This window comes from Neofelis nebulosa, chromosome 9 (assembly GCF_028018385.1).
Source record: "Neofelis nebulosa isolate mNeoNeb1 chromosome 9, mNeoNeb1.pri, whole genome shotgun sequence".
Lineage (NCBI taxonomy): Eukaryota > Metazoa > Chordata > Mammalia > Carnivora > Felidae > Neofelis > Neofelis nebulosa.
The window spans coordinates 2427623-2446451 of NC_080790.1; the positions used below are offsets into that span (position 1 = coordinate 2427623).

Here is an 18829-nt window from a genome sequence, read left to right on the forward strand (position 1 = left end):
CGGGGTGGATGAAGGGCGACTTCCCGTCGGCCTGACTCTCCCTCCCGTCCCTTGCACACTGCTCCAGAATGCCTAACCTAGGGAGATTCTTGGCCATTTTGGGGAAAGAGTGGTGCTGATTTTTTATTTTTATTTTTATTTATTTTTATTTTTTTTTCCAATGTTTTAAATTTATTTTTGGGACAGAGAGAGACAGAGCATGAACGGGGGAGGGGCAGAGAGAGAGGGAGACACAGAATCGGAAACAGGCTCCAGGCTCCGAGCCATCAGCCCAGAGCCTGACGCGGGGCTCGAACTCACGGACTGCGAGATCGTGACCTGGCTGAAGTCGGACGCTTAACCAACTGCACCACCCAGGCGCCCCATTTTTATTTTTTTGACTCAGAGGATCACAGAATGAGAAATGAAGTGACTTCAGAGGTGGTCCAGGATGACCTTTTCCTTAATGAATTACATGAACCATACGGAGCCCACTGCACCTTCCGTAGGGTTTCTGTGATCTGTGGCGACTGTGTGTGTGTTTAGCGTCTACTGTCGAGTGGCGTAGGGGCCATCTCTGTTAATTCAGCTTGCACGTTCCAGACCCCCGACGAGCGCCGTTCGCTAATTATGAGATCCTCCCTTTACGGTTCCATGACGAGGTCTTTTCTCGGTGCCAGACTCCCTTGAGTCTTTCTGGTTTGAAGTTTTGCATGGAAAAGGCTGGGAGGATGTTCACTGAGGGTAGCTGGAGAGGCTTGATGGGGCGCAGAGACCAAGGACTTCGGAGGCCAACAACAATGACAACCGCCAAAAGCTCTTCACTCATTTCTGGCGTTTTGCTCAGTGCCTCGCGATGCGTCATCTCCTCTGGTGCTGTCCCTCCCGGAAGCGGATCTGCATTCACACACGAGGATATGGGCACAGGAATGTCTTCATGGTGGTGTGAGGAGAAGGTGGTGGAACCAGGGCTGGGATCGCGGACGACGCGGACGCAGGCTCCCAAGTGCCACGCCGGTATAGGTTCCAATTCCCAATGGGCTAAAATCTACCATAAGGTATTTTTGATGGCCTGTCATGGCCAGGACACTTAGTGACAGTGTGTCCTTGTGGAGATTACATAGTGGCTTTGGTTGGTCACCATGTGGGTATTTTGCCCGGTTGTTTTGAGGACTGGGCACAAATGTACTGTGACGCAGAGCAGGCGTTCAGTAACCCACAGCTGCCACTCGGGGAAACACACCTGTGGTTACCTCGGGGGTCTTCTGGCATTGCTGCGGATTTGGTTTAATTACCTCGGATTGTTGGTTATGGAGCCCGAAAGCCCACTGAGACCCTCAGCCTCTCGGCAGGTGAGTGAGACACCATGTCAGAACCTGTCGTCCCCGTCGGGCAGTGACAGAAAGCCACGTGTGCTTTCGTAGGAGATCACGTGAAATGCAGGAAAAAAAAAATCCAGAATCATGTATTTAATTGCTGGGGTTATTTAATTAGGCTGGTGATAGCAGGGTTAATGAATCATTAACACATAAAAAAAAGCTATTAGCTCGCTGTTTCCATAATTTTATGCCATCAGCCAGAAAGCTATTTCTTAGGGTAGTTGTACCTTAATAGAATTTTGCAGGGAATAATTTCTGTTGTTCTGTTATAAACCAGGTCAGTAAATTCGTGGTATTGCTGATACGGCTTTGGTATCATGCTAACGGTATGCAGGTGTGTATAATTTCCTATATAGAAAGTAATTTTGTATATAACGTGACAAGAGGGTGACAGTGGACGGACGTGTGCATTACCACAATCTCCAGTGACCTCACTTTTTCCAGGATTCCTCCTGGAGTATCAGAGCTGTTTATCACCTGCCACCGAAGCATTTATCATTTATTCATCCGTCATTCATTCATCCATATTCACGGCATACTTCTCAAACTCCTGCGGTGGGCAGCTCATTGTTCAGGCAGTGGGGTCCTTGGTGGAACATGACGACCGAGGTCCCTGCTCTCAGGAGGCTTTGATTCTATGAGGAGGAACCAATAATAAGTAAATAAATAAACACAAAACTATTAGACGGTGTTACATGCTACGATGGCCATATTGGTCCGGGAGGGTCGCTGAGGAACTGCTTCTGAGTTGACTTCTTAATGCAAGAAAGGGTAAGCTGTGCTAAGACCCGGGAGAACATTCCAGGCCCCAGGTCTAGTGCAGGAACAAGCTTGATGTTTGGAAGAAGGCAAACGTGGGCTGTGGTGTGGGGAGGAAGGGAGGGGTGGGGTTGTCGTGTGTCTGCCGCTGTTTCCTCCACTGCTGTCCCGGTGCCTCTCGGCCAGGTGTCCCCTGCGTCTAATGGTGCCTCAGGCCCTCAGCAGGACGCAGAAGGGGCTCTTCACCGCTCACTTCCAGTCCTCCTGACCCTTCTCCACCTGCCCCACGTGGACACTGCCTCCTCGTCTCCTTCAGAGGATCCGGAACAGCACATTTTCCTCTCCTCGTCTAAAAAGTAGTGCTGGGGAGACCATGAGATGCCCAAACCTTGTCACCCGTGTGAAGGGTACGTGCAGCTCACTCTTATACCCCAGGGTGAACCCCGGGGATGCGGGTCGGTGTTATTCTTGGCGAAGGAACTTTAGAGATACTTTCACTCAGTGGGGTGATTCAGTAGAGCTGCACTAACCTCACAGGTTGGGCAGTCTCTGTGTGTAAATGAGCTGGGCACCACAGCAGGGGCAGCGAGTGGAGGGGGACCAGACATCCAGACAGGTCAGGCCGGGAGGCCCCACCGGGGGCCCTGGGGGACACCCTCTACCGCTGTGCCTGCTGTGCTGGAGCAGGTGTGACGAGAGTCTAGGTAGGCCCTGAATGCCGAGTCTCACTCAGCGGCGGAGCCTCTAGAGGTGGGAGGGGCTGGTGTCTCAGGGGCGGAGCCTGTAGAGGTGGGAGGGGCTAGTGTCTCAGGGCGGAGCCTCTAGAGGTGGGAGGGGCTGGTGTCCCAGGGGTGGAGCCTCTAGAGGTGGGAGGGGCTGGTGTCTCAGGGGTGGAGCCTCTAGAGGTGGGAGGGGCTGGTGTCTCAGGGGTGGAGCCTCTAGAGGTGGGACGGGCTGGTGTCTCAGGGGTGGAGCCTCTAGAGGTGGGAGGGGCTGGTGTCTCAGGGGTGGAGCCTCTAGAGGTGGGAGGGGCTGGTGTCTCAGGGGCGGAGCCTTTACAGGTGGGGAGGTGCTGGTGTCTCAGGGGCAGAGCCTCTAGAGGTGGGAGGGGCTGGTGTCTCAGGGGTGGAGCCTCTAGAGGTGGGAGGGGCTGGTGTCTCAGGGGTGGAGCCTCTAGAGGTGGGAGGGGCTGGTGTCTCGGGGGCGGAGCCTTTACAGGTGGGGAGGTGCTGGTGTCTCAGGGACAGAGCCTCTAGACGTGGGAGGGGCTGGTGTCTCAGGGGCGGAGCCTCTAGAGGTGGGAGGGGCTGTTGTCTCGGGGCGGAGCTTCTAGACATGGGAGGGGCTGGTGTCTCAGGGGCGGAGCCTCTAGAGGTGGGACAGACAAGGAACGTAGGAGGGGAGCGACTTTCAGAGGAGGTCACCGTGATGGAGGGGCCTCGAGACTGTGTGGGGCCGTGGCCTTGATCTCGCCCCACCCAGGCTGTCAATGACGACAGTAGGACCCCCAGCAGAGGGATTTTGCCTGCCCGTGGCAGGGCTCAGACATCCTTCTCCTCCCCGCTGTGGGGGCCCCAGGGGGTGTGAGGTTGAAGCTGACCAGGCGCCGGGGGGGGGGGGTGGTGCTCAGCCCCCAGGTTGGAGTCACAGGAAAGAGAAAGGTCCGGGGAGCAGGGGGGGTGTTGTCCCCTGCCACGGGACGTCCTAGCTGGAACCCCACGGGCTGACTTAGGGGCCACACGCCCGTTCTTGGGGCCGCAGTCTGGCCCAGCCGGGCGCCTGGGGAGCACATCACGGGAGCTTGCTGGTCGAGCTGCTGGCCTGTCCTCAGCACAACGGCCCGGTCTGTGTCTCTGGACTTCTGTGACCTCCCGGCCGCCGCGCTCCGCGCCCTCGCACCCGACCTTCCGGCCTCGGAACTCACAGCCCTCTCGCCCCGTCCCCATGAGGTCACCTGCCCTGCGTCTGGGAGTCCCGGCCCCTCCCAGCAGGGAGTCTGCTCCCCCGGAGTCCTTCCTGGGTCCCCCCCCCCCCCCGTGCTCCCTTAGCAAGGCCTCCCTCCCCCCTGCACTGCTGTTTTGGGGGCGGTGCTGGGCAAACCGTATTTAGCAAGTGGTTGTCTGAACCGAGTCCCGAGGCTTGCCTTTTCTTTTTGCAGATCAAACCGGTGGTACATTGTGACCTGCACGTGCCTTCCAGGTGGCAAACTTTCCAGCCAACGTCCCGGCACGTCAAGTGAGTAAGGCCTCGCGGGCGAGAGATCACTGCTTGCTGTGGCTCCTTAAAGATAAAGTTCCAGTTAGACTCACCCTCACCCCCTCTCCCCTCCTCTCCTCCCTCCTCCCTTCCTCCCCCTCCTCCCCCACCTCTCTTTTCTCCTCCTCCTCCTCCTCCCCTCCGCTTCCCCTTCTCCCCTCCCCGCCTCTTCCTCTCTCCTTCCTTCTCCCCTCCTCCTCCCTTCCTCCCTCCCTCCCTTCCTCCTGTGCTCCTCTCCTCCCTTCTCCTTCTCTCTCTCCGACAGGGACACCTGTGTGATTCAGCCTTTCAGGTGCCGTGTATCCTTTCTTCTCTTTGAACCTTGATTTTGGAAATCAATCCAGTTGCCAGGCTGTTGAACAGTTTACTTGGGGCTGGAAGGGCGAGGGCCTCACACACGGAATTTAGTCTTAGGCTTTTCACTTTTTAAAAAACATCTAGCAGTTGTAGCTGCTGGACGTGGAAAGGACACTTACAAGTTATTTTCCCACCACGAGCAAAGACCTGTAGGGTTACCACACTTCCCGCTCAAGCGTTGGTGCAGGACTGGAGTGTGGCCCTGGGAGCCACAGCCGGTGCTATAGCTGTAGAGGTGCCCGGGGCAGTACGTCCGGGCTGATGGAGACAGCTTTGTGGGCGAGTCTGCCTTACGTTCTGGGGCTGTAGAAAGAACACGCTGGATTCAAGCCATCGTGGGTTCAAATCTGGCTTTTCATCTCATCGTCTTTGTGGAGGTCACATACCTCATCTTTCTGAACTGGCTTCCTGACATTACCGCCCCCCGCCAGGGGTGGTGAGGGCCCCCCCGTGACACCTCCAGGAGAGGTGGGGGCCCCCCGGTGACACCTCCAGGGGTGGTGAGAGTCCCCCGGTGACACCTCCAGGACACCCGTCCAAGGCTGGTCACGGAGCAGACTCTCCAAATCCTTCTTATATTGGGAGGTTTTAATACTTTACAGGTTGAAATGTCTGACGTGAGCGAGATCGTGCCCTCCTCTCACCACGTTCTGCTCCCGGTGGACAGAATGTCAGTGGGCTTCCGCAGAGGCGTGAGCTCACTGTGTCTGAGGGTCACTAGCGGGCGTCCCCCGCACTCCTGACCAGGTGCCCTTCACGCTCGTGCCCCCCAGCGAAGGGCTAGGGCCCCTCGGCGCAAACCCCCTGTTAGACTCGTCGGAGCCCAGCCTGGGAAGCAGAAGGACGCAGGAAACACACCCTGTTTATTGGCCAAACGTGGCCCCTCCCCGTCCCCTCAGAACCTCGACAACCACGTCTGTAAAATACGTCCCCTTACGTGTCTGCAAGGCGCAGCCTTCAGTGGTGGGGTCTTTCCCTGCACCTTCTACAAATCTGAGAGCTGCTTGGACATGACGGGAGGCACAGCATTTCCAAATTTTGTGAAGGGCAGCTCTTTCTGAAGAATGTATACAAATCTCACGGTCCTTCCTGGCAAAGAACCTATGTGTTTTTTTTTTTTTTTTTTGCATGAGCCAAGACATCAGTGATTCTCACTTATTTTGACGGACAAGTTTTGTCTGTTACACACCATTACCCCCGGCAGCTTGTGCCTCATCCTTCACATTGGTGTGCTAGAAATTCCACTAGATGGACCCAAATATCCATTCAAACGCAGCGTCTTTTCTACAAAGACCTGATCATGTTTGCTTGGAGACCTTGTAACTGCAAAAACAGGCAAACAAAACAGTTGCGATGGGTTCCGGAGGCTTCGATGTTGAAGGGAGAAAGTGGTTTCTCCCTTCCTCACAGATGGGGGGGGCTGGGGTGCGGGGGGGTCACGGCTGAGTTTGGACCCAGAGCCCGGTGCTCCCCCGCCTGCCTGGGTCTCCGCAGAACGGAGCTGGTGAGGCCACGTGGGTTTGAAGTGCGGAGGCTGAGGCGCGGATTTATGTCCTGCTTCTGCCGCTAAGCAAGCTGTGACGTGACAGGTGTTGTGACGGCGGATCATCGTCACCTGAGATCCGCTCCTAGATCTATGTGCTATTTCCTGTTTAAACAAAATTGAAAATATTTCCTATTTTAAAAACTCGAGGGGCGCCTGGGGGGCTCAGTCAGTTAAGCGTCTGATTCTTGATCTCAGCTCAGGTCATGATCTTGTGCTTTGTGAGTTCGAGCCCCGCATCGGGCTCCACACTGTCAGTGCAGGCCCTGCTTGGGATTCTCTCTCTCCCTCTCTCTTTGCCCTGCCCCCACGTGCTCTCTCTCTCTCTCAAAAAAAAAAAAAAATCTTAAAGAATTTAAATTATGTCCTACTTGAAATATTTAAAATATTTCCTATTAGGGACTCCTGGGTGGCTCCGTCGGTTAAGCGTCCGACTTTGGCTTAGGTCATGATCTCGCGGTTCGTGGGTTCGAGCCCCATGTTGGCTCTGTGCTGACAGCTTGGGGCCTGGAACTTGTTTCGGATTCTGTGTCTCCCTCTCTCCCTGCCCCTCCCCCACTCACACTCTGTCCCTCTCTCTCTCTTTCTCAAACATAAGTAAACATCAAAAAAATTAAAAATATTTCTTATTACACACCAATGAGCACATTATAAGGTGTGTTGAGTAGTAGGTTTATGCCTTTAACTTCTTCTCTTGTTTCAAAGTTTTTTAAAAAATGTAGCTATCTTTTTGTGGCCTGAAAAATCTGTGCCCATGGCCATATATAGCTCTAAAGGTTCTATGTTCGAAGTGAGTGCCCCCCCCACCCCCACCGCCTTGTATCCTTGTAAGACAGGCTGGGAGATCCAGGCTTCGGCAAGCATATGTATCCTACAAATACCTCTGTGTATCCTCCTTTTTCTCCCCACATGATGCATCTTGGAGGTGGTTCCATAGGAGCCCATGTGGATAAGCTGTGCTTTAAAACAATGGCTACACAGCATTCCAAATTTCAGACGTTCCCTCATCTAACCATGCCTGGCTTTTGCCCAGTGCTCAGGGGCTCCTGCCTGTCCATCACCTCTCCATCGTGGACTGTCTCCGGAAACTGTTCTTGGGCACTTAGGTGGGGTCGGTCATCTGTCGGGTGGTGGATGGACCATCTGATCCGTGAAACCGGGCAAAGCAAGGGGTCTAGTTCATTCTCCAGTTTGGGAGATGTGTTCCATCCCGCATGCCCTCTGAACTTGTAATTTCCTAATCTTTAAGTTGGAAATGACACTTACTTCCTTTCCTTGTCTTTAAAAATTACATTCTTATTATAAATAAATGTGGGAACTTACAAGAGTGTGAAGAATAAAATAAACATCCCTTATCTCACTCCTCAGACAACCGCCACTGGCCTGAAGAACGCTTACCCTCAGTGTTCTCTTTGTGCCTTCTGTCGTGTTTTTTACAGCATCTGTTATAGTTGACCATTTCCCCCCGTAAATGCAAATCCTGCATAAACAATTTTAAACTGCTGCACAATTTATTATCGTATGGCCGTGCGACGATTTACGTAACATTCCTGGGTACCTGGACATGCAGGTTGGTTTTATATTTTCGATTCTGTACATAATCCTATGGGAAACATCTTTGCATGTAAATCTGTTTCGTTTCCATGGGCTGGATTTCACAAAGTGGGAAGAATGGGTCAATAGTTATTGATCACAGACGTCTCATCAGTCTGTGTTACTGACTCACCCCCGAGGAAGACTGTGCACGCTTCTAGCTACAGCCACAGTGTATGTGTGTGTGTCTTAGGTCTGCAAGAGATGCCAAAATCTGGGGGGGAGGCAGACACAATTCAGTTCATAAGAGTTCCTATTTCCCCACACTCAGGTAAAGAGTGTACGTTAAATATCTTTAAAGATTTAAGCAAAAGCACAACATGACCCTGTTTAAACATTTATTCCCTGTATTATTATTCGTGACCCATGTTTGGAAAGAATTCTTTTGGCATAAGGAAAACCAATAGATGGAAACATTGTAGCAAATCTATTGTGGGCGTAATATCACATAAATGCATTGTAATATAACTTGCGCAGAACATTCTTTTCTAGGGTTGTTTTGGGGCAATATTTTAAATATGGGAGAAGGGGGTTTCTGCATTGATTGGAAGCCCCTTGGTACAGCACATTAGCAAAGAAAGTGGATTCTCTGTATTTTTTGCACAGATTAAAGCGTATATTTGATCTGAAAAGGCGATGCGTTCATCCAGTTTTAAATTATTTGCATTACAGAAAAACAGTAATAATGAAGCAACGGCAACCACAAATAATTATGTAAAAAATTGAAAACTAGAATTGTAACATTGAGCACCTTCGTGTTAAACACTATTCATCACTTTTAGACTTAAAGAAACAAGGCTCATAGTTTACATGATTTTAGTATGAGTTACAACAGCATGTAACTGTTGCCAAGTGGCTTGGACGGGGGCGGGGGGGGGGCGGCCTGGCCTCATTAGCAAGAGAACTTTGCATCGAGTCCCACCCTCCCCCCCCCCCCGCAGCCACCCCCACCCGGACACGTATGGAAAATAAAATAAACCCGCTGGGATTCCAGCAAAGCTGCCTCCAGACTGCACAGGTGAAACCAACTGTTTCTATTATCTTTTTGGAGGATCGCACATTATTTCCTCCGGGACACTGTCTTGGCCCATGGAAAGAGAAAGTGACTGCACTTTTAATGGCAAAACCCGCCTTTTGTTTGCCAAATGGGCACCATTTTCTTCGCTTTACCCGCCATGGTGGAGGCATATTATTTAAAAAGCGGAGTTCCGTCCTGTTCATCTGGGCGTATTTTATTCCATGAAGAGAAGTTTCCGGGCGTTGTTGCAGCGTCACCAGACTTCCAGCATCGGGCGCTTGGTGACGGTCCCTCTGCGGACGCAGGCGGTGTGTGTGAGGGCTGCCTGGCGCATTGCGTGCTGCTTATGGCTCTGTCGTTCTAGATCTTTCTTTGAATTTCCAATGTTTCCCCCTCAAGTGTAAGGTACTAATGAATGCTTTTTTTTTTTTTTTAATTCTTACAGTGTTTTCACAAATGGAAGACTATTTATCCCACCCGTAAAAATTATCATACCCAAATTCAGTCTGACGGAATGGAATAGCATGCTGGCCATGATTGGGGAAAAAGTCTTCCCTCTAGGAGGCGTTCAAAAGTCAGGCTCTGTCACCTGGGGGAGACCCGGTCACAGGGTGGGGATGTCCTGCCGGGACCAGCAAGGGCTACAATGCTCTCTCATTAACTCTGATTTTAATTCTTTGGGGGCAGACATTATTTCTTGTCCCTTTACATACTTATTTTTGGCCAGTTTTTTCATTTTTCACGGAACAAAGTTTATTGAACATCTACTATGTGCTAGGTGTGGTGAATGGGGTGAATGAGGCCATGGGGATGGACAGAGGTGGCATGGACAGTGGTGGGTGGACAGAGCAGGGACGACAGAGGTACGGTGGCCATGGGGCCAGGGAGAGGCAGGGTGGCCGTGGCTGTTATGGGGGTGAATCTGGGGACAGTTTGGTGCACTTAGACCAAGGGCCTGGTGTGGATCAGAGGGTCAGAGTGGACCAGGAGAGAGCAGGGGAGAAGCAAGGCTAGCAGGTTGCAGAGGGAAAGGTTAAAGCCTCAGTGTTGGGAATGCCGCTGGGATAAGGAGGCCCCACTGTGGGAAGGAGCTGACAAAGCGGAGGGAAGACACAGGCCTTCGCAACTGAAAAGTAAGGGGTGCGGAGTGGTCCTGAGTGTTGGAAGGACCACTTTATGGACAGCGATGGTCTCCAGGTGGCCTTGGGTCGGAAGAGCCAAAACATTTACTCCTAATTCACTTTCCGTCAATGGTCTCTCTCGGGGGCACATTGCAATGTAAGCGACTGATTTACCATCAAGAGCTGTGACGCCAGCGATGAACACTGAGGGTCTGTTGGGAGCAGGACCTAAACTGTTGTTGGGAGCGTCGTTAACCTAGGGAGGGTGGTGAGTCACAGGTGACCCTGCACGTGCCGGGGGAGTTAGCTGTCACCTACAGACCAGATGATTCCAGAATGCGGTTATAAATACCAGCGTTTTATTCTGAAAGAAAGAGAGACAGCTGCGTGGAGGAGACACTTGTGCATGCTTCCGGAAGGAGTCAGGGTCAGCAATCCCGCGTGTCACACGTGATGTGGCAGAGGCAAGGCAAGGAAACACGATATTTGGAGGGCAAAGAGCACGTTAGATTAATAAGCCTACTTAGTCTTTCTCTCCTTAGTTCTCTCTGGGTGAGGACGTCCGTGGGGATGAACACACAGGCACTGGTCTCGTCCCTGGGGGGCTCCCCTCGCTTGAGGGCTGGCCTGCAGCTCCTGGGTGCATCTGGGACATCTGAGCGGGGCTTCCTCAGGGCCCGGCTTTCCTGCAGCCCCACCGCTGGGGACAGGTCCTTTCCTGCACCGCCCCTCCCCCCAGCCGGCCGGGTTCCCGCCGTGGTCCCAGAGTCACATCTGGACTCTATCTCCTCTGGTGTCAGTTCTGAACTGATTGCTCTATCTCCCCCCTCCCCGACAAGAACGTAAGCCTGTTTTCCTGCTCCTCAGTCTCCCCCTCAACAACCCCGGCCCCGGTGCTGAATTCTGGGTTATCGTGAACATGTTCTCTCTGATCGAACTTCATTTAATGACAACAGGGATCGTGCCAAGGCGTGTGGTCGCCCTGCTTCACAGATCCCTCCCAGCATCTCTGCAGTCGCTCTTTCCTTTTTATTTAACCCCTTCCTGTAGAAATGTTCTTACTGTGAGTCCCTGTGGCCCATCTTCCAAGGCCTTGTCAAGGTGACGGTACTTTAATCGGGCCTCCCGTTTAACTGAGGGTTTGGCTTGCTTCGAACTTGTTTCTTCTCAGATTTTGAGAAGATGTCACTTCATTGTCTTGGGCCTTTGCGACTGCTGTTGAAAAATCCGGTGGTGCGTGTGTGGTGTGTCAGTGGGCTCTTGCGTGGGGGGGAGCCCTTCGTATGCCGGCCTTCGTCCTTAGAAGTCCCCCTGACGTGCCTACGTGGGAGTTTTTCTATGACCTCTCTGTCTTTGATGTCTATTGACTTTCAGTTTGAGGTCCTCCCTCTCTCTCTACTTCTGTGAAATTTGTCTTTGTTATTTCTGTACATTTTTCTTCCTTTCCACTTTATCTTTCGAGATTCTTACTTTCTGGATGTTGGCATTCGTACTCATCCATACATCTCAGCTTTTCTCTCAGACACGTTTTCTCTCTCCCCCTGCTTCCCTCTGGGAGACGCCCTCGATTCGGAGTCCCCACAGCGGCTTGGACCTCGTCCGCCCCCCACCTGCTCCGCATCTCCCCGTCCTCTGGGATGTGCTCTTTGTATCTGCTTTTCTAGTTGTTTCTTTGCCACACTTCCTTGTTGTTTCGTATTGGTAGCATCTGCCCGTATTTCGTCTATAATGTTTTTCGTGTTTATGTCAAATTCCTGGTCCATCTGATCCAACGCTTCCGCTCCTGGTGGAATCCACCAGACACTGTGTGCGGGTCGGAACAGGGTCTGCGGGCAGGGGCCTGGGCACTGCCACCGCTCAGTCTGCCCACCTCCCTTCGCCTCCTGCCCACTCAGTGCTTCCCTGACTTACTCCTGGGGACGTCACCAGCTATGCGGTCCTCCAGTGAGCCCAGGCACTGGCTGTCCCAGGGCAAAATGGCAGGAGAAGAACAGAATTCCAGGCATTGCTTTTCACGTGGAAATCTTGTGCTCCTGGTCGAGGCCACCTGCTGCCCACACAGCTCCCCGTGGCTGCTCATGGTTGTCTCCTGTCCGGAAGGTCCTGTTCCCCTGGGGCTGGTCTAAGGCTGCAGCTCCCCTGGCCCCCAGAGCAGCATGGGCATTGGCCGGCACTGTTAGGAATGCGTGTCCCGGCCTCATCCTAGACTCAGGAGTCAGAGGCTCTGGGCGTGGGGCCTGGCTGTCTACACGGTGGCAAGCCATCCAGGTGGTTCTGATGCTAAGGTCTGGGGGAGATGGGTGGAGGGCAAGCGTGGTTCTGTGGTTTCTACCCGCTCGGCCTGCCCTTCTCCCCTTCCCACTCTGGCGCTCGAGGCTCTGGTTCACGATCGCCTCGCACGCCTGCTGTGGCAACCTGAGCCTCCTCTTACGGGACGGGCTCCTTTCCTCCGTCCGCATCCCCAACGGTCAGCTGACCATTGCTCACACTCAGCTCCTGTCCGCTCGTCCACAGCGACGTCCACTCACTGCGTCAAAGTCCATGATAAATTCCTCGCCCCAGAGTTCCAAGCTCCAGACTTTGATGCGCAAATTCTGTGTGTGTGTTTCACACTTCAGTGACCATCAACCCCCGTGTTCTGGCTTTTGGCCCCGACCCCTCCTGCGACCCCAAATGCTTTACGCATCTGCACGTGAAGAATTCTTACCACATCCTCACCCCACTGGTGCCCCCACTTTTGTGAGGCTTACAGTTGATTCCAGGTGGGTCCTCCTCTTGGAAGGATGGATCTTTGCCCTTCTTTGGTCACATTTCTGTTCCTAGGTTTGTGTACAAGCCTTGGTTTTGGGGAAGCAGTGACTTCCTTACCCATATTTTTATCCCAGACAGTCCCTTCTCATTGTCTAGTGTGTGATAGATGCTCAGCATTGAGTGAATTGAATAATTTCTTTTTAAAAAGATGTTTATTTATTTACTTTGAGAGAGGGAGGAAGAGAGAGAGAGAGAGCGAGCGCACACACAAGCTGGGGAGGGGCAGAGAGAGAGAGAGAGAGGGGGAGAGAATCCCCAGCAGGTTCCACACGGTCAGCACAGAACGTAATGTGGGCTCGATCCCACGAACTGTGAGATCATGACCTGAGCTGAAATCAGGAGTCGGACGCTTAACCGACTGAGCCACCCAGGCGCCCCTTAAATAATTTAAGTGACTGAATTAGTGAATGAATACTTGCCAAAAGAAGACTATAGGATAAAAAGTAGACAAATATTAGTCTTTTGGTGCTCATAAAAAGGCGTATTATTGGCTAATAAATACTGGTTTGTTTTCCAAGAATTGTTACAACAAAATAAGCCAATTTGTATTAATTTTTGCCGTTATTAGTTAAAATTAATTGAACACCAACCAAGAGCTTAAAATGTTCTCAAGGGCCCCTGAGCACTTGTACATAATTAAAAATATACTTTAATTAAAAAGCTAAAAATGGAAGGCAAGCCTGACCCTGGAAGGGCAGCTCCCACAGGCTTTACTTAGCTTTCGCCCGCCGGTAGCCCACGTCCCAGTCGTACTGTCTGCAAACGCCCCCAGTCCCGAGATCAGTGCTCGAAAGTCTCTGGCCCATTTCTTCTTTCTTTATTCACAGATTATTTACCATGAATGGACATCTTCTGGACAACTCAAAGGATCTGCAAGATAACGACTTTTACGTGGCGGCAGGACCGGAGACCTTCAAATATTTCCCTTACTGGAAATCCTCTAAGGTGCCCAGCGAGGTTCAACAGTGAGCACGCTTCACCCCTTTACCTCCTGAGTGGGTAAAATCTGCCTTTCCCCCCAGGATTGCCCCCGTGTAAGGCCGGTTCAGCTATTGGCTGTTTTCCTATAGTGAAACTTGATATTGTCGTTTTATAAGTGGCACGGTTTTGGATTTTCAAAATTAGGCGTGGGGGGACTCCTGTGGTTTGATATATTCACAGGGACAGTAAGCCCTCGCGTTGAATGCGCTGTCTTTTCTCTGGGGACGCTGGGGGTCTTAGAGAGAGGAGTCTCAGTGTGCAAACCAGTCGTAGCCCTGGCCCCGAGGCACAGGCGTGAGAGCCCAGCGCTCCCTCCGGCACCCTGTTCGTTTGGTCAGTTTCTCCTGGTCTGAAATCGAGAGCCTGACATCTTTCACTGGTCTGTGAAATCACAGTGGTGACTTTTATGGTGGATCCTGCCCCGGGCTAGCAGGTGCACCAGGGCGTGTGCTTCTGGACGTGCGGGAACGTCTGCAGGGAAGGTGAAGGTGTTGGCGGGAGCTCCCGTCCCGTCCCCGGAGAGGAGAGGGCTGGCTGTCCCTTTCGGTGCATTTTGCTCTCTCCGCCGTCGCCGTCTGGAACAGGCCAGCCAAGCTCCAGGAATTAGTGGACAACGTTGTCCTCTAGGCTCGTGCCTGAGGGACGCCCAGCGGCTTCACCCTGGACCTGCTTGCCCAGAGGCCCGCACTGATGCTCACGGGGACGGGCGTGGAGTCCCTGTCTGCCTGCAGTTCTCACAGTTCGTGGACCTTGAAGTCACCTGATAAGGTGTGTGACTTTCGTCCTCAGGGTACCGTAACCTTTGCCGCTTCCTTGGAGAGACTTCGGTGCCCCACCCACCTTGCTTCTCGTTGGATGTGTGCCGGAGCCTCGGTATTCCCTGCTCCAAATGCCGTGGGACCGCCAACAGTCCAGAACACTTCCTGACTTTTCTGACGTTGTGTTGACAAGGACGGGAACCTGGTTGTTAGTCTGGGGCTCTCAGCGGCTACAGCTCCTGGTGAGCTTGTGTGTGTTCATATGGGGGGGGGGGGTCCAGGCTCAGTGGTGGGTCAGGAAGGACGTGACCTGAAACACTGGAGTTCAGAGGTATGTACTGATCCAGATCCTCAATTTTTTGTTCCAAATTAAAGCCCCGGCATTAGGGCTAAGGCTGAGTTCGTTGCCTTTGGGCCCTGGAAGAAGAGAGGGCGGGGCGTGGGATGACAGACAGGCCGCCTCACCAATATGCCCTTGAGCTGCAGGGGGGCAGGCCAGCCACGGCCTTTGTCGCCTGTCCTGGAAGGCAGGGCTCTGGTGCCCGGGGGTCAGGTGCCCCCCTCCAGGGCACATGGAGCCCTCTCCCCGGGAGTCCGTCAGAGGCAGTGTTTAACTTGGGCGCCTGTGCCCGTTTCTGCACCCGGAAAGTTCCCGATTCCCAGGTCTGGCTGGGAGGAGCGGTTTCCAGCTGGTGGTGGGATTTTGTAGCCTCGTCCCGGGGTGTGTTTGAGCCACACGCAGCCGCAGCACAACTGTTTGAGGACCTGCCAGGGCCCTTCCCTGGGGCTGCTTCCTCGGCACGGTTCCTATGGTCATTGTCTCAAGGAAGGAGAAGGAGCTGTCAGAGCTCGTCTCGTGCTGGGACAGGCAGATGGGTTCACCCCCACCTGCCCCGTACGTTCCCCACCTGGAGCCTGGGCCCCCGAGACACCGCCAGGGACGGTGTCTGTGGCGACCTTGTGCCCGTGTGCGCTCCTGTGCCATTAGGGTTTCGACTTGGAGGCAGAGAGTGGCCTCTTTCGTCCTGTCCACAGACGATGACCCCGCGGCAGGTGGGCAGGTTAGGGTCCTGCCCGCGTGCCTGGCAGCTCGGCCATGTCCCGAGTTTATTGACGTGCTAATTCTTTGGTGACCGTCCTAACTGCATGGTGGGTCGAAACACCTTAGGGGCTGTTGAAATGAGTCGAATGGTTCTCTCTGTGTCTCCTGCTCCCCACCCGAGCCCCCGTCTCTCAACGGGTTTTGTCGTTCATGTGCTGAACCCTGAACTGTGTCGGTCGGTCGCTTAAATATCTTTCTCCTCGCCAAAGAGGTTGGGGCTCGGGAGGAAGAGCGTCCGCAGAGCTGCTAGGAGACTGAAGTCCATTCCCGTACACGCCATGGGCCAGGGAGGTGCCCGTCGGCCGGGGAGCCGGTGCCAGAAGTGTCCCTCCTGCGTGTACCAGCGGTGGATGTCAGCACCCCTGCACGGGGATCCGGAGCGGGGGGTGTGCCTCTGCACCACGGTGGCGGTTAGACAAGGGGTCTGTCACGCGGTGGAAGGAGGCTGGGCTGGGTTCTGGACGGGCTTGAGGTCTCTGTTCTTCTCCTGATCAGCAGCGCGGCTCTGACCAAACCCTCACGTCTCCGAGCCGTGCGTCCTCTCCAGCCCAGAGAGGACGTGACACATGTGCCACAGGTCACTGCGAGAAATCGTGTTTGTGGGAGTGACTGTCGTTTGTCAAAAACCTCAAACATGTGGGTGCCCAGGCGGCTCAGTGTGTTAAGCGACCAGCTGTTGGTTTTGGCTCGGGTCATGATCTCACGGTCCGTGGGTTCGAGCCCCGCATCGAGGAAACCACTTGGGAGCCTCTCTCCCTCTCTCGCTGCCCCTCCCCCACTTGCGTGCACGCTCTCTCTCAGAAAATAAAAAAACTTAAATTTAAAAACCTCGAAAATGTTAGGTTTCCCCCCGCGACTGTATGAAAGCTTTTGAATTTTTTTTTTTTTCAACATTTTTTATTTATTTTTGGGACAGAGAGAGACAGAGCATGAACGGGGGAGGGGCAGAGAGAGAGGGAGACACAGAATCGGAAGCAGGCTCCAGGCTCCGAGCCATCAGCCCAGAGCCTGACGCGGGGCTCGAACTCACGGACCGCGAGATCGTGACCTGGCTGAAGTCGGTCGCTTAACCGACTGCGCCACCCAGGCGCCCCAAGTATGAAAGCTTTTGGACAGAGGTGCCCGTAAGCACGCTGCCCGTGGGCTGGTTTACCACACTGGTGAGTGGAGATTTTCCAAGGTCTTCGGGAAGGAAACTGAGCAAACCTCGTTGGGGCCGTTTCTGCTCCTGAGACCGGGGAACAGCTGTGGACGTGAGCCCGGGCCGTCAGGACGCTGGACAGGCCTTCCCCGTGGCCTCATCTTCTGGAAGGCCACGGCTGTAGTCTACGTTCTCGGAAAGAGGCTTTTTGGCTGATCTTTACCAGTTTCTAGCTGACTATCATTTGTCTTTCAGAAAGTACGCAGACATCGAGAAATACTCAAGAGAAAAGAAAAAAGTAAGTACTTTTCACACAGTGAAGTGGAAGCTGTGGATGGCCGTGGTGTCCTTGACCTTGATAAGGACACCTCCCTGGAGAGGCCCCGCGGTGGGGACCCAGACTTCTGGGCACAGTGTTGGGTGCTGGGCTTGCCCCCCGTGCGTGTGGGGAATGAGGCGTTGGAGCTGTGGGTGTAGAACCGGGAGGTACACGGAGATGTCTGTGACATACACACAGTGCATGTGAGGAGGAAGATGTGTGGTGTGGGGACAGACAAGAGGGAGGGCGTCAAGCCTGGTGTGGCTGCCCTGAGCCTGAGGACAGCTGGGAGGGGGCGTCTCAGGGCTGGGGCACAGCTCACTATGTGTGTGTGTGTGTGTGTGTGTGTGTGTGTGTGTGTTGCACATAAAGCACGAGAAGCATGGCCAGCAGGTGTCAGGATAAGAGCCTGGGTGGGCAGGCAGAAGCAGGTCTTGGGGGCCATATGGGTCTTGGTCACCTGTGTATACGATGACCACATATCCCCACCGTCTTATAAAAACTGCATTTCAGTGGCTCTACTGACCTTAGGATTTGCTCAGTAAAGCTGTTGAGTGTCTACTGTTTGCCTGTTCCTGGCTGCCCAGCCCCTGTGCTCAGGGACCCTCCGTACTGAGACTTCCCAGCCTTGAGACCCGTCTCCCCACGTATCGGCCTCTGTTTTCCAGTATCTAGTGGCTGGCCCCTGGAGTGGCTTTTCTCCTGGTGCAGCTTGGATTTCATAACCACTATCTTACCCACGCTCTTGGAAACGCTTGGGCTTCCCGGCCCCCACGAGCCCCCGTGGCATCTGCCTGGCGAGAGTCCAGCCGTGGACGGGCCCAGAACCTTGCCCGTCCTCACTTGCGCCGAAGGAGCTCGGTGTTGCTGGCGGCGATAACACGACTGACCTGACTCTTCTCGCTGAGATCACTCCTTTCCCACCTGCCTTCACTGAGAAGCCTCACTGCTCACAAATGCTTTTTGAAAGGGGTTTGGTAAATTTTGTTAGGGTTTTTTGCATGTCTGTTCATAGAGGAGATGAGCCTGGGATACTTCTTTATCGTGTTGTTCTTGCCTGGCTTTTGGCACCAAGGTTTTCCTGAATCGACTGTTTTTGTTTCGGTAGCTTCCTGAGCTGAACGATCGTCTCATTCATTTTCGATTTTCTTTCTCTACGGGCTGAGTTTAGCATTAAGTGTTTGTTGAATGAATGAAAGAACGAGAATCATTCATTGAGAGCACGAAAACGATAGATGTGATTCTGCCCTAAGGGTGCGTTTCATCTGGTTAGGATACGTGACACATGGCCTGTCTCATCATAGAAGGGGCGTGTAAATGAGTCACGTGCACAGGGTGATGGCTCGCGGGACAGGGAGTAGGCGACACGTGGAGATCGGCAAACCCAGTGCAGGTCCTCGAGGGGTCAGAGAAGGGGGCAGCTGTTTCGGGGGACAAAGAGCCCACGTGGGTGTGCACACCATTCCAGCCTCACGGGGTTTTCCTCAGGTTGCCTTAAGCAGCTCGCGGGTGGTGTGGGCACTGGGTTTGAAGCTGATACTTGGCGTAAATGCTACAACCTCAGAATCCCCTACTTCCGTGGTTTTGGAAGCTTCTGAGCAGAGGCCTGAAGCAGTAGTTTGGGGGGTAGCCCTTACTCGTTTTAGTCATGCCCTCATCTCATTATGTTGTTGGGTCCTTGAGGTAGGCATAGAGTTTTCTCTTCCTTTTAT

At 53.4% G+C, this 18829-nt stretch overlaps 1 protein-coding gene across 1 annotated transcript in view; it reads left to right on the forward strand.

The window, feature by feature from the left end:
- The window catches only part of DCDC2C (doublecortin domain containing 2C), a 113753-nt gene that overhangs the window by 15274 nt on the left and 79650 nt on the right, over positions 1-18829 (forward strand). The window contains 4 exon segments of the mRNA XM_058686332.1: positions 4276-4352; positions 9330-9458; positions 13644-13781; positions 17054-17096. Of these exon segments, the coding sequence (XP_058542315.1) occupies positions 4276-4352; positions 9330-9458; positions 13644-13781; positions 17054-17096 (387 nt within the window).